The sequence below is a fragment of the Haematobia irritans genome, chromosome 5, assembly GCF_050003625.1.
Source record: "Haematobia irritans isolate KBUSLIRL chromosome 5, ASM5000362v1, whole genome shotgun sequence".
NCBI classification, from domain to species: domain Eukaryota; kingdom Metazoa; phylum Arthropoda; class Insecta; order Diptera; family Muscidae; genus Haematobia; species Haematobia irritans.
The window spans coordinates 723,971-742,700 of record NC_134401.1 but is presented as its reverse complement, the minus strand read 5'-3'; the positions used below and the strand labels follow the sequence as shown (position 1 = coordinate 742,700).

The 18,730-nt window shown below is 33.7% G+C and overlaps 1 protein-coding gene across 4 annotated transcripts; it reads left to right on the top strand.

Moving 5' to 3' along the window:
• The first annotated feature begins 7,465 nt into the window (after positions 1–7,465).
• On the top strand, positions 7,466–16,569 carry LOC142241196 (uncharacterized). Of its 4 annotated transcripts, XM_075312945.1 has the most exons (5): positions 7,466–7,931; positions 12,742–12,755; positions 15,741–15,920; positions 15,985–16,255; positions 16,316–16,569. In XM_075312945.1, the coding sequence occupies exons 1-5, from the start codon at positions 7,750–7,752 to the stop codon at positions 16,482–16,484; spliced, it is 816 nt and encodes a 271-aa protein (XP_075169060.1). In that variant the 5' UTR covers positions 7,466–7,749; the 3' UTR covers positions 16,485–16,569. The 4 variants fall into 4 exon arrangements, with proteins under 4 accessions (XP_075169060.1, XP_075169059.1, XP_075169058.1 ...); XM_075312944.1 differs by lacking the exon at positions 12,742–12,755 and having other exon boundaries at positions 7,466–7,831; XM_075312943.1 differs by lacking the exon at positions 12,742–12,755 and having other exon boundaries at positions 7,466–7,831; positions 15,723–15,920.
• Positions 16,570–18,730: the final 2,161 nt, after the last annotated feature.

Below are 18,730 nucleotides of genomic sequence, written 5' to 3'. Positions count from 1 at the left end.
GCAATGACCTTGTACAATTTCTAACAACAATTTTGGAATTGCAACCTCTCATAGAAGAAAACATGAACAAAAAGTAAAGAAAAGATAATTGTTTCCAAATCGTGACCATTGTAACCATACACTAGTTTATTCTTATACTTTTTGGGAATCGTACGAACATTTTCTTCTGCTTTAGTTCACATTGAAATTATGTTTACGGTTATTGAACTTTAAAAAACCTGGGTTTAGTTCAAAATATTTTTGCAATAAACTTGCGATAAGGAAAATTTCTTTGGACTGTGAAAAATTAAAAAAAAAAATTAACTACAAACATTTATTTTTTTTGCAATAAAAATAAGTTAAATTTAGTATTAAAGGGTGATTTGTTAAGAGCTTGATAACTTTTTTTTAAAAAAAAACGCATAAAATTTGCAAAATCTCATCGGTTCTTTATTTGAAACGTTAGGTTGGTCCATGACATTTACTTTTTGAAGATAATTTCATTTAAATGTTGACCGCGGCTGCGTCTTAGGTGGTCCATTCGGAAAGTCCAATTTTGGGCAACTTTTTCGAGCATTTCGGCCGGAATAGCCCGAATTTCTTCGGAAATGTTGTCTTCCAAAGCTGGAATAGTTGCTGGCTTATTTCTGTAGACTTTAGACTTGACGTAGCCCCACAAAAAATAGTCTAAAGGCGTCAAATCGCATGATCTTGGTGGCCAACTTACCGGTCCATTTCTTGAGATGAATTGTTCTCCGAAGTTTTCCCTCAAAATGGCCATAGAATCGCGAGCTGTGTGGCATGTAGCGCCATCTTGTTGAAACCACATGTCAACCAAGTTCAGTTCTTCCATTTTTGGCAACAAAAAGTTTGTTAGCATCGAACGATAGCGATCGCCATTCACCGTAACGTTGCGTCCAACAGCATCTTTGAAAAAATACGGTCCAATGATTCCACCAGCGTACAAACCACACCAAACAGTGCATTTTTCGGGATGCATGGGCAGTTCTTGAACGGCTTCTGGTTGCTCTTCACTCCAAATGCGGCAATTTTGCTTATTTACGTAGCCATTCAACCAGAAATGAGCCTCATCGCTGAACAAAATTTGTCGATAAAAAAGCGGATTTTCTGCCAACTTTTCTAGGGCCCATTCACTGAAAATTCGACGTTGTGGCTCGTTAGTAAGTCTATTCATGATGAAATGTCAAAGCATACTGAGCATCTTTCTCTTTGACACCATGTCTGAAATCCCACGTGATCTGTCAAATACTAATGTATGAAAATCCTAACCTCAAAAGAATCACCCTTTAGTTTAACTAGACACTTTTTTCTGTGTATATGGTCATTGTATAAAACCAAAAAAAAAAAACGATTGCTTCTAGACAATGATCTATACCTCAACCCATCTCATTTTCAATGTCGGCTGATATTGTTATCCATTACCCAAGAAACTTCATGAAAAATTATTATTTCTTAGTAAAACGTTTCCCACTGTGCATCAAATAATATCATACTCTGATTAATGTCATTTCCCTACAACGAATATGAATGAAAAGAAATCATTTCGCATATAGTCAACAACAAAAGCCGCTCAAAGAAACCGATTGTTTTGATAACACAACGTGCAGAGTGAATTTATTCGAAACAACCACACATCCACTATGAAATCTAGGTGAAGTACAAAAGAGACAAGAGAAGACTCAGGTGAGCTTGCTTTCTCACTCTCTTGATATTGCTCTCGCCATGAGTTTCTCGTGTCAAACTAAAATCTAACTTGAGGTTTACTTCCGCATTATTAGCTACAAACTTGAAGATGATGGTTGATTTAGTTGGCCATTAAAAGAGGTACCGTTGAAGAAGGCATCAGGTTTGACTTAACAACCTCATGCAGATATTCAAATTATTTTTTTTTATTTAAGAATGTTTAGAAAATTTGAATAAATTCTCATTTGAATATCATGAAGAAGAATTATGTGACCATTTTGTGACTATTAATTTATAAAATAGCAAAAAAAAAATATTTTTAAAAATGTGAAGAAACAGTTAGCCACAAATATTTTGAAAAATTAATCCGAACAGGGACAAGGAATTCTTTTAGTTCCAGTAGGAAACCCCACTGGGGGATTTGGGAGATGTAATGGCTAACACCCTTTCCCCTATCTACATACATTGGTTCCCAAATCAAGCCGCCGATTTTGAAGAACAACAAAATGGATCAAGGTACTTTTAAACCATACATAATTGGTCTGTCCATGTCACTGGATTTCAAATTTAACATTGTGTGGCAATGTCTAATATGCCCGTCTTGTACGAAAAGAGTCGAAGTATATTAATACCCTAATTCCATAGTGCCAACATAACCTCCTGAGTCGATCTAGTCCTAGATGTCAGCCAGTCTGTCCATTTATTTGAAGTTACTTGATGTTTGGCGTTTGATTCCACAATTTACGTTATTGAAGTAATTTCAATTAAATTGTAATTATTTTTGTGATAAAACAATATTTTTTGATTGGAACAAAAACAAACATTAATTAATAATCTCTTATTTCTAGTATATATCAGCAGTATTCAAATAAGGGATTTACATTTTTTAGTGATACGACGATTAAGATATGACCCAATCGGTGTAGAATTTTAAATTACTATTGGATTTACATGATAAGAGAACACTTTACGACCAGACATGGTTTGTTCTTCCCTATGGAATGAGTCTCCACATTAAATATTATTTTTTTTTTGTTCGCTTGCAAGGACAGAGTTTATCTCTATTGAATTTTATCTTACATAAATTGCTGCCCTATATACTCAACATACAATATTCCTATGGACAAAGTAAAAGCTATTACCCAAGTACCACGTAGCGTAGCGTGTTCCTATTCATGTTATCTGTGCCTCTACAAAAGTAGATCGTACTGTGTCAATTTTACGCATTTACAAAAATAAACAAAAATTCAATTAACAAGTCTCTTGAAGTCAATGTACGTGAGACCCCTGAAAGGCCTTTGAGAATAACAGTAACAACAACAACAATAGCAATATAACAACAGCAATTACCAACGATCAGTGGCCATAGGAGGACAAAAGTGAGAGTCAAATAAAATTACAAGCAATCTAGAGAAATTGCAGCAGTTACCGCTTTAAGTACAACAAAATCAAGTCTTATCACCAAAAAAAAACAAAAAACGTTCACTACCAGCAGAGATAGGCTATAAAACAAAACCCCTATATTTTCCTATAGAAAAACCAGTATTTTTATGAATTATTTACTCAAGCAGATAATAAAACACAAAATAAAATGTAGGTGAGTGACTGCTCGTTGTAATTCATGTGAATAGGGGGTAGTATGATCGGTCTAGTGATGATCCGGTCTCAAACTACATATGTATCAATTGGCAGTTTCGAGTTGTGAATTAAGACAAAGATATTCAAAATCAAGACCATTTCGATCATTGTACACAGAAGAAAATTCTGATTGAATCACGAATTTAATTGATCCAATTAATTTTTTAATTGAAATGTTTCAATCAAGAAAATGATAGTATCAATTACAGTTTTAATCAATTCCATTAGCAACTTTCAATTAATTTTTTTAACTGATTCAATTAAAAATTTAATTGATGTTGCTTGCAAATTTCAATTAATTTTTGAATTAACTAACTTTAGTTAACTAGAGTATGATCTCACTAGGCAAATATTTCACCAAATTAAACATATTTCCAGAACCATTTTCGAAATACCTACACTGTTAGAAAAATATGTTTTTCATATGTTCCGATATAAACAAAATGTGTTTCGGGCACAATTTTTAAACACAATATATTTAAGTGCAAACATGTAATGTTCCTAAACTAACGCAAAATGTTTGGGACACATATGTTAATATGTTAGAATAAATTATGTTTGGGGCATGAATGTTTCATAAAAATAATAGGTGTGAATGTAAACATATATAAATTTACAAATTTCGAGTAAACATATATATGTTGTGATACTTTATTCAGAGAGCGACAGAGAGAGAGTTAGTATAGAAATGGAAACCGGGAGGGTTGAATAAAAAGATATCAACATAACACAGCGAGAGAATGAAATGAGAGCAATTTCTGTGAAACCGCTTGTATGTTGTTTCGGAAAACTGTTTCATGATAAGGCCAAACATTTAATATGCTTAAGTCTAAATATTATTTAACTTGAATATTAGAATGAGTATTCGGAATAAAGAGAATAGACATTCGGAACCAAGAGAATAGACATTTGAAAAAAAAACAGCATATTTGTATTACAGAAAAAGATGCGAAGAACTCAAAAATTTCGTGGAAGTGAAAATTATGTGAGGGATGAGCACAATCTTCTTTGGGGAATTGTTCCAATCATATACTATTTTTGGACTCAAAATGCTTCCAAACATATAATATGCTCACATAAAACAAACATATTAATGTTTCGGCAGTATCCAATAATATATGTGCTTCCTGCAAAATATGTTTGGAACATATGTTAGAGAAGCGATTTTTTTTTTAAGGGTGTAGATATCGTTTTTGGAAAATAGTCCTATCGTTACGTTATACACCAAATACGAGCTAAAAGTGTTTATTGTTTTGGAACTGTACTCTGGTGTAAGTAAAGGGTGATTCTTTTGAGGTTAGGATTTTCATGCATTAGTATTTGACAGATCACGTGGGATTTCAGACATGGTGTCAAAGAGAAAGATGCTCAGTATGCTTTGACATTTCATCATGAATAGACTTACTAACGAGCAACGCTTGCAAATCATTGAATTTTATTACCAAAATCAGTGGCAGAAAATCCGCTTTTTTATCGACAAATTTTGTTCAGCGATGAGGCTCATTTCTGGTTGAATGGCTACGTAAATAAGCAAAATTGCCGCATTTGGAGTGAAGAGCAACCAGAAGCCGTTCAAGAACTGCCCATGCATCCCGAAAAATGCACTGTTTGGTGTGGTTTGTACGCTGGTGGAATCATTGGACCGTATTTTTTCAAAGATGCTGTTGGACGCAACGTTACGGTGAATGGCGATCGCTATCGTTCGATGCTAACAAACTTTTTGTTGCCAAAAATGGAAGAACTGAACTTGGTTGACATGTGGTTTCAACAAGATGGCGCTACATGCCACACAGCTCGCGATTCTATGGCCATTTTGAGGGAAAACTTCGGAGAACAATTCATCTCAAGAAATGGACCGGTAAGTTGGCCACCAAGATCATGCGATTTGACGCCTTTAGACTATTTTTTGTGGGGCTACGTCAAGTCTAAAGTCTACAGAAATAAGCCAGCAACTATTCCAGCTTTGGAAGACAACATTTCCGAAGAAATTCGGGTTATTCCGGCCGAAATGCTCGAAAAAGTTGCCCAAAATTGGACTTTCCGAATGGACCACCTAAGACGCAGCCGCGGTCAACATTTAAATGAAATTATCTTCAAAAAGTAAATGTCATGGACCAATCTAACGTTTCAAATAAAGAACCGATGAGATTTTGCAAATTTTAGGCGTTTTTTTTTAAAAAAAAGTTATCAAGTTCTTAACAAATCACCCTTTACTTAGCCTAGAAAAATAACACCACGAGAATAAGAAAACTTATCGGATACTCATGCTTCCACACCCTGTAAAAATAAGAATATCAGTCGATCTTGTTGATATTTTAGATAGTAAAGTCTTGGATGTTTATTACGTCCTGGGATATTTTGACGCATTATAGACAAGCCTGTGGTTAATGAAACTACCAAACAAGTAACATAGACTTAATTCCGATTTCCGGGCCATAAAACACCATCAAATCAATATGAGAGCATCTCGGTATAATTAAAGTAGCGATGGTATACTACATGTCATCTGATTTTCTGAAAATTTCGGTACTGTTACGGATACGAACATATAGATAGAGTTACGTAAAAAACCCGATGTGAATTTAAAAAATAATCAATTCGAACCAAAGGCCTGCACAAGCCTATTCGAAGTAATCGATGTTCTAGTATTCGAATACTTCGATTAATGAATAGAACAGAAACACTGTAAAGCGATTACAGTGTCAAGCATTGCAGAGCCATCACATTCAAAAGGAATCTTTGCGCAGCTCTTTTCAATATTTTGGTTTTGTTGTAAGACGAAACTTCGTATGCGACACGAAGTAACTATCAACAGAAAAACAAATACAATCGTCGATCAGTTGATTGACAGAAGTCAGTGAATGCAGGCTGTAAGCGGGTCGGGTCTGTGCTTTTTATATATGCCAACAACAAACAAAATAGGAATGGAGAGTGTGTTTTAGCATACTCTTATAGTTGAGAGAACGAAATAACTTCATCTACACAGCAATGGAAATTATAAAACGAATGGAATGGGAAATCCACTTACATTCGAATACATTGTTTGGTGCTTGCTTTATTTGGTTCTATATGTTCTGTTTCACAATTTGCAAGGTTTATATTTTACTCGTTTGAGAAATGGACAATGAAGTTACTACTCGAATTGTGTGGCGTGTTCTTGAAGTAGTTGCTTGTGTATTCGTTGCAGAGGTTTGATTCGAACTAATATTTGTAAGGAAAAAATAATTTCGCTAAATTGATGAAGGTTAGGTTTAGTGGCAGCCCGTTATTTCAGACTATTTTAGTCAGTCCATTTTGATACCACAACACTCTCTCTCTTTTTTTAAAACTGAGTGCTGCCCAATTCCTTGTTATAGGCAATTTATGGTGGAACCACTTAGATACACTTTAATACACTTAGCATTACCAAGAGGGAATAAATTGCTGCTGAAAAACTGATGATGTTTGATGTTCAGCTGAAACTGGGATGCAAGGCGGGTATGCTAACCATTGCACGAATGGGATTCCCACAATTTATGAATATGAATCACATTTTTTCCAGTCTATATCTATTTTAATACAAAATTCGTACTCTATTATATTACAACCAATATTCATAAGTTTCTTATAGCGTCAACCTTTCAAAGCAAAACTTACCAAACTCTTTCAACTACCCCCTATTTTATTACAATTACTTCAAAACTAAGAAGGCAAATTGAAGATCACACAAAAATTATGAGAACTCGTTATTTTCATTCAATACAACATGAAATCTAGACACCCTGACTGGTTATTGTGCTATCACCCATCAAAAAGAAATTGGGTAAACGAAAATATCAACATTGAGAGCAGCAGCGATCGCAACGCAACGCAGCGACAAATACTGGCGACAACTCGATGGCATTACTCATGCTACGCATGCGCCTTAAAATAAATGAATTACTGGCGGAATGTTTGCCGAACTGCTGGCATACCCAGCTCCCCTCTCCACTTGGTTGTAGTGAAGCAAGTACTCGCATTGAAGAGCAAATAAACCGTGAGACTGGCAGGGCAGAGAGCGGGTATGTACAAGTTTGATTTTCAATCGTAGTCTGAGATTAAATGTGCGATTGCCACCGTCTGGCTGGTTGAATGGTCAATGGCCAGTGTTCAGTTGGCTCCAAGCCAGTACCCCGAACGGTTTGAATATCTGAATACACTAAAGACTCTATTTGAAACGACGCGCTTGAATCAAAGCGAGAAAAACAAAATCAAAAGTGGCGGATTTTTTGTGTAATAAACGATCGAACAAATTTACGGGCGTTTCGCAACATCGTAACGCAGCGATAACAAAAGCGAAAGTTTAAAGTTTGCAACCGAAAAGAAAAACAAAAATAAAAACAAACAAGTCGTGGAGGTGATCTAGAATAAAAGAGAAAGAAATCCCCGAGGGCCGAGAATTCATCCATTATGCCTTCCAGTAGTCATCCCCGTTTAGTGTTCTACCTATTGTGTGTGGCCTCCCTGTTGGCTGTGGCCCGCTCCGAGACTGGTAGTAGTAAAAATTCCTACTTTATGTCCTACTTTTATTACCTAATCCTCAACTTTGTGAATCCCTACGCTTTTCCAATATACCAAAGAATTGTACATATGTGCCTGAGCTGAGGCTTAGTTATCAAGCCGACTATATCAACCACCTAGCCAACCCTCCTCCGCCCATAATCAAACCATATAATGAGTAGAATTTCTCAAATCCTGTGTTACATAGACAAATAACTCTCATAGTAACTAATAACCCCACCCCCTCCCCACTATAGTTCTTAATGTCGATTCGATCTATAAGATATGCTTAAGAAGTTTAAGACTTTCCACGATCTGTAAATATGTTTCTATACTAGAATAGCAAATAACTATTAAGTATGTATGTAAATTACTTTTAAGCTATTTTTAATATTTTTGGGATATATCCAATCGCTTTCGCATCATTCCGAGATTTAATTGAGTTGGATCAAGCAATTTTGTTTGTTTTAAAAATTTGATAACGAAAATGGAATTGAGTTTATAGCAATGCATAAGGAAGTGCTGGGGAGAGAAAGTTTATTTTGGTCGGCAAAAAATGATAAACATTTAATTAGTAAAACCATAGGGAGTGTTAACAAGAGATAAACCTAGAGGAGCCACGCTAAAAAGGTGTTAAAAGAAACAAATTCGTAAAATATACAAAGTTTTCATTATAGTGACCAACGTAAATATTTTGAATTTACTAACTTCGTGCTAAATATACGCTCAAATATATCGAAAAATCAGTTGATGCCATCAGAATTTTAAAATCATATCTTGTATGCCGATAGGTGTAACTGGCTAAAAAAAATAATATTGTTTTAAGGGCAAATACTTCTTCTACTTTAGTTCCGAATGGACATTTTGTGCTCTGAAGAAATTTGATTGCAAAATGGCCATCTTTCAATAAAAATCATCCTTGAACTTCACGCCTTTTAGCAACATGAAACTGAACAACAATAATGAGGCTTCTTGGAAACACTCTTATGAAGACGTTTTTAGTGAAAACATGTATTGCGTTGTCGACTAACAATCAGCACTTAAATCGTTAAGATTTAGTGGAGACAAAATAGCTGAATCTGAACCTGATCTTTTTCAGTGCAATATTGGATTCTTCACTACGTTGAATAGTTTCACAACTAATATCAAAACGTCTTCCATTTAGAATAGTGTTGAGAGCCGTAATAATGCATTGATTAGCAGGCTTGTCTTGTATACAAAGGGTCATAGGTTCTATGCCAGTGTCTTTGGTTTCAGCGATAATTTATCTCCTCTCATTAATTTTATTGTTTCAAGGCATCTCTAATAAATTTCTCACACTGTCCGATCTCCTTTCGTGGATATAAATATTAACTGGTATAACATATATAAACTTCTCGAAAGGCCATGAAAGTGTTTGAAACATTTAATAATACAGTTTGGTTAATTGTATAAAAATCTCTCATGCGTTCTATTTGTTCGTTAATCTACAGAAAAAAACAGTCCGTTGTAAAAGTATTTTTTTTTATTTTTTATTCAAAAAATTTACTTAGGAAAATAAAATTTAATTTTTGTTTTTATGAGAAGAAAAAATTCATAAATGGTAGTTACAAATTCAAAAATGTCAATAAGTTGTGGTTATATTAAGAACGCAGTATGGAAACCCAGCAAAAAATGCGTCGTCAAAAAAGTAATGAAAATGTTCTTTTTGGATCCGGAAGTGGTGCAAAATTGACGCAGAAGCGATGAACTTAACATGGGCTTGTCATAGGACGGAAGTCCTCCATTTCAACAACCGTTGCACTGCATTTGCATCACTTCTTTAAGTGTGATCCGAATTCAATGTTTTGGATGTAAATTCAAAAAATTCTGTGATATTTTGTCAAATAAATAATTTTTATAATTTTTAATGGATTCTAACGCTTGTCGGAAACGTTTGACCTCAAAAATTCACAATTTTTTCAGATTGAATGTAGCATTTTTTTCGACAAAATTTAAATGATTTGTACCATTTTATGAATTCTTACTCTGTTTTAACCTATTTGACACAAAAAAGTTAAAATTACCCATTAAAGGTATGAAAAAAAACCAAGTTATAAAAAATTGAATTAAAAGAATTTCCTGGGTAGTTTAAATAAAGAACATCATTGGGAGTGCATCTTCTGAAAGTGCTTTTAAAGTTGTGCCTTTGGAAGAACTTCCAAATTATTTTGCTGGGAATCTAAACAAATGGAATACAATTTATTTAAATTTTCGCATGAGGTAGTTCATTTTCCAACAAAACAGTTTACTTTTTTTCTGTGTACTAATTACAAAAAGGTTGCATATGTTTCTTATGATACTTCGTACTTCCATAGTTGATACTGTGTATAATTTAGAAGTAGAGATCCATGGTATGACTCAACTCGGCACCGCGGTAAAAATTATTGGCGATCCATTCATTCATTTATTTCGATTGGTGCAAATAAAAACCTAAGTACAAAAGATGCGGAGGAAATGCTATATTTAAAGGCAATTAACTGAATGCCTTTAAATTTATACGAAGATTAAATAATGGTATACATATATTGTGGAAGATTTGTATAAATCACTCAGAAATTGTAAACAAAAGTTAATGCATGTTTTACTGTTTTAATAAAATCAACGTACGCAATCAGATTTCTTTCAGATTGCTTTCTGATGTTTTGATATTAACATCAACTAATTTAAACTCCAATTATCTTTGCGTCATTTAATTGCTATGTTGACTACAGGCAATCCAATTTATGTTGTTGTTTATTAATTGCTCGTTTAATATAGTATATAATAAATATTATAATGGAATAATTACACATATTATCGTGCTTATTCTATGGACATTTATATTCTCACTAGATGTTTGTACAATACAACCATAGGTGAAACTTTTTCTCCTTTTCCTAAGGTATGAGAAAATCAAATGTCGTAAGAATTAAGCAAACTTGTTATAATATGTAATAAAAATAATAATCAATTTTATCACAAAACAGAAAAATGATTTAATACTGTAGAAAAAAAAACAAACAACTTGTTGATGTAATACTGGACATGCCATTCAGTATTATATGGACTTCAAGTCAGCTAACCTTAGGTAAACTGATTGTAATTATTAAAATTCAATATTAAAACAGTGAAGCCACTCAAATGTGAATATTTGCATTGTTAAAATAACTTCATTTACTGGTAAGAGTGATACAATGTATAAAAAAATGAATCATAGACCCTAACTTAGGTTTCCAAAGGTTCCACTGTATTTCTGTTTAAAACTCCCCCCTCCCCAACATGGCTGTAAGCTTAATCACAATTCTCAATACCAAGATCAATCATTTCCATAAATTTGGTATTAATTCTCATATTTAAATCGATTGATAAATGAAGTGGTGAATGAAATTTTGTTTACTTCCGTTTCCGCCCCAAAAAACAAACTCGGAATGATGTGAACTATCGAAATAGTAAATATAAAAGAATAACACAATATAAAGAATAAGAATATATACAATATCTATATTTAAATATTGTTTTGTGATGGTTTCAAGGCTTTATACAAATGTACATACATACATATATACAAATTAGATATAGGAAAATGAAATAAATGTGATTATCAATGTGTCTTCTCTTATTCTTTTAGAATTTAAGTTAAGCTAATATTAAAAGAAAACATTCAATACAATTTTATGAACAATAAATGGTTTTATTTTATCTTTGCAAACGAATGAACATAAATAAATGGAATTTTATTCAATATATATGATGGGTTATTAAGAATGATGTTGTGGTTTTCGTTTTCGTACTTACAAAACGGGTTATGGTAGTATTTAATAAGAATCATTAATAATCGTAAGTGGCTAACAAATATTTGTAAGTGATGTCAGAGAGAATTATTTCAGATTTGAAAATATATTTTTGCAGTTTCCGTTTTTCTTACTTTATATGTCTTCCATTTAGAAATTCGAAATAACTTTGATGAGCAAACAAAAACGAAATTGTATGCAATGTTTCTTAAACGAAAATTATGGCAAATGTAAACTGCACTGAAAGAAGAGTTTTCTTTTCAGAGGAAGGAAAGTTGGACCAACCTATTTTTTCTGATGCAAAAATAAATTACTTTAATGGCAAATAAGGAATATTAAAAAATAATACTTTCTATCGTTTATCTAAAATTTCATTTTGGAGGAAAGAATGTTTCTTTGTGTGCAGTTTGCTCTAAGCAGTCTGTTCTTAACAAACAATTTTATGACAAGGATTATCTTTGACAATATGACCAGAATAATTTGTAGTAGTTATATTGTATATTTTAAAACATTTTGATATTAATCAAGTAAAATCGAAAAATGTGGTATTTGCCTTCAATTTGCTGCTCAGCCGATTTTCATTCTCCTTCATATGCGAATTGTCTTATTTTAATGGCAAATCTTCATCTTAGTGAATATATCTGAGCTAATGACAACCAATATGATTTCACACCCCACATTTTGAAAAACTGCAGTCAATAAATAATTTTTGCACTAAAGACGAGTCTTAAAGCCAAACCAAACATGGCTGCGACAATTTAATATTCTGACCACACTTTGACGGACAATGTCTGTGAGGTTTTGTTAAGAACAAGTTTGTTTTTTCATCAATCCTCCTACCGCCAACGCGAAATTCTAAAATAGCCTCTACAAAAAATACCGCTCATAAGCTAATGGACAAAAAAGAATAACCAGTCGGCCCAACAAGACCAATCGACCGAACTACAAAAAAATTACCTTGAAGGTCACCAATATACAATAAATACATTTTTTCCATGTTTATTTTCATTTGTATTTTCTTTTTTATATTTTATTCTATATCGTAGTATATTAATTTGAATTTGTTGCTTCTTTACTACATTCTGAGAGTGTGCTATTGACCCTAAGTAAGGTTGGATATGCAGCGTTCAATGGTGATCATTTGTGCGAGTGTGTGTGTGTTCAAATTAAGTGTGGCTGTGTTAAAGTTTTTCGAAGTGTTTGGGTATGGTTGATGGTTTTAAATTTTAATTATTATTATTTTGTTTTGTTTTACATTTTCGTTTTCATTTTCATCATAATAATCAAAGGTCAGTGGAACTCCAAGATTAATTCTAATGAGAAACAAATAAATGAGCGCTACTAGTAACGCAACATTAGAATTCGACAACAGTTGAGTTACATAAATATTGAATAGTGATAGATTTACGTATTTTATTAGCTAGAAACAATAGAGCCAACATCTTCAAGATTTGAGAGCTAAATTTTGTTTTAATTTGAAGAATCACAGACCTGTACCTTTTATATTTCGGGATTAGAGAACAAAACAAACAAATATTAATCATCGAACATGACTTTATTGCTTTGCAAAATATTCCCCATTTACACTTCCCAGCAAAAAAAAAAAAGCTTCCAAAAAAGTAGGTTGGAATGCCGAACTTGTGATCCGGAAGTAGTGCAAACTTGGATCATCTCCAATGAATTTTACATGGGCTTGTCATAAAACGGTAGTACTTTAATTTCGAATCATTTGCATTGCTTCAGAAGATGTGCCTTGGAAGTTCATTTGAATGAAGAAATTTAAAAACCAAAAACAAAATTTTTTAGCCAATTTCAATTTATATCAAAATTTTTTTATTACATTTTTATATTCTAATTATCTAATTTTGATTCTAATTATCTAATTATGAACACGAAGCGTTGAAACGTCAATTCAAATGCATGTCATATGATCGTAATATGACACCAAGGTAAAACATTCTAACTACTTCTCGAGATGGTCATTATTAGTATAAATGAAACAATAAAAAACACAGGTTCAAATCTCACTACCGGTATTTTTTCATTAAATATTTTTTCAATAGATTGGTTTTTAAGTTTCGTTTTTATTTTATTATACCCTCCACCATAGGATGGGAGGTATATTAACTTTGTCATTCCGTTTGTAACACATCGAAATATTGCTCTAAGACCCCATAAAGTATATAAATTCTGGGTCGATCTAAGCATGTCCGTCCGTCTATTGAAATCACGCTAAATTCCGAACGAAACAAGCTATCGACTTCAAACTTGTCACAAGTAGTTGGTATTGATGTAGGTCGGATGGTATTGCAAATCGGTCCACTTTTACGTATAGCCCCCATATAAACGGACCCCCAGATTTGGCTTGCGGAACCTATAAGAGTAGCATATTTCATCCGATCTGGCTGAAATTTGGTACATGGTGTAAGTATATGGTTTCTAACAACCGTGCAAAAATTGGTCCATATCGGTTCATAATTATATATAGCCCCCATATAAATCGATCCCCAGATTTGACCTCCGGAACCTCTTGGAGGAGCAAAATTCATCCGATCCGGTTGAAATTTGCAACGTTCTGTTAGTATATGGCCGCTAATAACCATGCCAATATTGGTCCATATTGGTCTATATTTATATATAGCCGATCCCCAATCACACAAAAATTGGTCCATATTGGTACGTGGTGTTATATGGTCTCTAACAACCATGCAAAAATTGGTCCATATCGTCTCTAACAAACACGCAAGAATTGGTCCATATCGGTCCATAATTATATATAGCCCCCATATAAACCGTTCACCAGATTTGATCTCCGGAACCTCTTGGAGAAGCAAAATACTTCCGATCCGGTTGAAATTTGCAACGTGGTGTTAGTATATGGCCGCTAATAACCATTCCAATATTGGTCCATATCGGTTCATAATCATGGTTGCCACTCGAGCCAAAAATAATCCACCAAAATTTTATTTTTATAGAAAATTTTGTCAAAATTTTATTTGTATGGAAAATTTTGTCAAAATTTTATTCCTATAGAAAATTTTGTCAAATTTTATTTCTATAGAAAATTTTGGCAAAATTTTATTTCTATAGGAAATGTTGACAAAATTTTAATTCTCTTGAAATTTTTGCCAAAATTTTATTTCTGTAGAAAACTTCGTCAAAATTTTATTTCTATAGAGGATTTTGTCAAAATTTTATTTCTATAGAAAATTTTGTCCAAATTTTACTTCTATAGAAAATGTTGCCAAAATTTTATTTCTATAGAAACTTTTATCAAAATTTTATTTCTATAGAAAATGTTGTCAAACTTAATTATATACATATTTAATCGGCCTCTTTTAGTTTAATATATACCACATATAGACTACCTTGCAATTTAGAAGACGGTGTTTGGAAGTTTTAAGATACCTTACCATCGGTAAGTGATACCCCAACCCAAGTAATTCGATTATGGATGACAGTCTTCAGTAGAAGTTTCTACGCAATCCATGGTGGAGGGTACATAAGCTTCGGCCTGGCCGAACTTACGGCCGTATATACTTGTTATTTTTGGCGTATATTTTTGTAGAAATATAGTTTTTCCATTTAAACTCAATAAAAAATTGAAAATTGTAGTAATTGTCCACAGAAGTGAAAAAGCCAGTAGCAAATACTCACGTAAGTGAAATTTTTATTTGTATTTTCATTATTTTTTTACTTTTTTGTTCTTTTTGTGACATTTAATTTCAAAATTTTACATTTTTACTTTAAACGGCCAAATTTTGTATTTTCTAAGACTGGTCCAAACTAACTACGTTTGAAGTGGATAGATATAGATGGAGGATCCCGCGATGCTCTTAAAAATGTTTATGGAAAATTTTCCATTTTTTACTAGGCTTTCATGAGTTTAAACCGATTGTCGAAGCATTTTTGCTCCAGGTATCGTAAAAACGTCAGCCTCTCATTTTATTATTTCAGTGTACATTCAATTATATTTTAGATATTTTGCTTTAAGGTTGTAAATATTATAGAAGATTTGGTACAATAAAGGGTGCTTCGTGGGATTAACATCAACCGAAACATGTAAATCACATAAATATCTAAAATTTTCAGCTTATGATTCATCGATAGAGCCCAATGAAGATCTAGCTTATGAAGCAACTCAACAATTGGGCCTTCTAAATCATCGCCTCAACTTGCTACGACTTGAGGAAGAGTCCAGGCAAATTTCTCTGCCCAATATAACAGTTGACAACATATTAGGACGTATTCCTTGCTCTTGCGACAAAGGTGTATGCAAATGTTGTGCAGGTATAAAGATTTGAAATTTTCTATAGATTTACGCTCTTACTTTCCCTTTGATTATAATTTTCAGGATTACTGGCAGTGATTGGCATGAATTCCTGTACAGAATTGGTTTATCGGCCGGACGAATTCTCATTTGAGTTACGTATGAAAGTCAACAATAATGTATGGTTCAAACGTAAAGTCTCGGGAAAGAATCCACCGCCCATGTGTTTCCGACCACCCAGATTTAGTTTTGCTCAAGCCTGTATACAATTTCATGATATATGGTTCATTGGCCGTAACATGCATGTTTGCATGTATATGTCAGGTTCATTCCAAGGATATGAATTGTTTGAGAGGTAAGGTGACATTTACCAAAGAGATCCTAAAATGAGTATTTAATTTTTTCAAAATTGCAGAAATTTCGATTGTTTATTGTTTGGTGATAAGGGCATCAAAATTGTAAAACCCGAAGATGGTTATCCTGTTCGCCCTGCCGATGTTGAAATTGATGAGGACAATGATGACATCGAGGATTACGATGAAAATGTTGTACGCAAAAAGAGACATTCCCGTAGAAGATTTTAAAAGGAAAAAGAGAGCAAATTTACGAAAACTGGATGTGCTATATGGGGATATATTATACCCTAATCCAACAATGTTTATATAAAAAAATCACATTATTTATTGCTTATTTATGTATTTATTTATGTATTTATTAAAATATTTAATTTTATATTAATTCTTGATTAACAGAACCTGCGTATCTTTTTACTGGGAATATAGGATTTCATTTTTCATTTCACATAAATCCAACATGCTCTCACAAAGTTTTCTCAGAAATAGTAAGATCACTTTCTTCAACGAAGAAGAGTAATGGTAAGTTATAGAAATACTTGAAAACAAACTAGCTTCATCAGCATCATATCTTCTTTTGCTATGTGGTTCTTGTTGAGACACATCGTCATACTTCAGTATGAAATTTCATACAGAAGTCATTCGTTTCATTTCGAATTCCCTGCCAGGCAACAAACCATCATAACTGATATTTACTTCTGTGTATAAAATAGAGCAATTAGACCAACATATAGAAGATTATGTGTTTTTTTTTTTTACCAAATAAAGGAATTTGACAAACCTGTTCGTTTTCATAGAACAAACCAACTTTTACCGTCCTCGCAGACATCCAATAAAATTAGGAGATAGAAATACCTGAGTAGGAGTATTCGTTCCTGTCTATACTTGTGAAACCTTTCATGTAACATCCCCTCATAGATAAACCATCCTGTTTCCCTACTGCCTTTCAATCTAGAATAAGGATATCATCGTGTCCTTATGCCATTGACTACACTTATGATGAGTTATCATCAACATAATAACCACTCAAGTGCATGTGAGCAGAAAACCAACCTATAGTAGGTGCTAGCGCCACTTGTTGCTCCCATTATAACCATTATCCTTGCTAGACAAGTGTTTCGTCGCCCTCAATGGCACATAAACATATCCTGGTGTAATAATGTGTGAAAATGTGCATTCAATGTCTGCTGCAAGAATCCACCTGCTACTGCAGGTCTTGCTCGAGTGAATTGAGTTTGGATTTTGCAAGAAGCGAGGAGTTCAGCCAGCCAGTCATCCTATCTGCCATTAATGAATGCTAAACAAGTGAGCCACTTTAACACTTTGTATATGGCATCATTGCCACCAACATCAGGAGCCCTGCTGCATGAAGACCATCAACGTCAAATGTTATTCCGCCAACATACGAGCATCGTGGCTAGAACAAAGCCCCGTACACGAAGAAAGAGGGATCTCTGAGTGCATTAATGAATGCAAAAAAGCCTTCAAAACTGCATGCTCTTCATGCGTTGGTTGGTTAGCGGCTTCACTTGGTTGCTTTTTTATTCCTGCATTACATTTGCACTTGGCCTCGCATGCATAGAACGAGGACTAACATTTCAACTGCATTTGAATGGAAGGAAATTGTTGTGAATACTCCTTGCATATCCTCGTCTGGTGCAGCATATATGCATGCATTCATCCAATGCCATAGCAAAGGCTTCACATGAATACGTGGAAGGACGTTTTTTTCAAATGCATCGTAGGCTAGGGAAACCCTTCACAGTTGCCGACAAAACAGGATGCAAATCGAAAAGGTGGCAGAGACCAAAACAAACTCACAGGATGGATATCATATTTGTTCGAGTACTTTTGGTAGGCATTTTGGAGTGAGTAGAATTTTCACTTGTGAAGGTGTTTAGTTGATAGTCCTTATGTTAAAATCAAGAGGAATCTCTTGAAGGACCTATCACTCTTTGTTGATATGCTACAGCATGAGCAATACTGTGATGAGGGCATTAAATGGACCATTTCATTACGATTACCTATTAATCATGCTACAATTGAGATGGAGTTCATTAAATACTTATAAACCATCTCCCCACCTCCTGCTTGCTTTTGCATATGACAAAGTGACCTCTTTTACCATTTGCATAACCACAAAACTGGTCCCACAATAGAACCGCATAGTCGTGAACATAAAATGACCGTTTAATAGGATAGATCGCCTGTCCTAACAGAAGTCATAATAGGTGGGATAATCCCATGCTTGTTGCACACCAATTGACAATGGACAATGGGGGTTGAAGGCAATGACCATCATCCATAGCAACAAGAGGACGATGACCACTCTTCCCCTAGTTTGGTCTCTATTGAAGCAACAGATACTCCTTACCTTGCCAACAACATGAAAATCTATTTTTTATGACCACTGACCACTCTGTGCTTAATACGATTTACGATGATACTTTTTGTTTGGTCAATTTTATCTTTAGGGG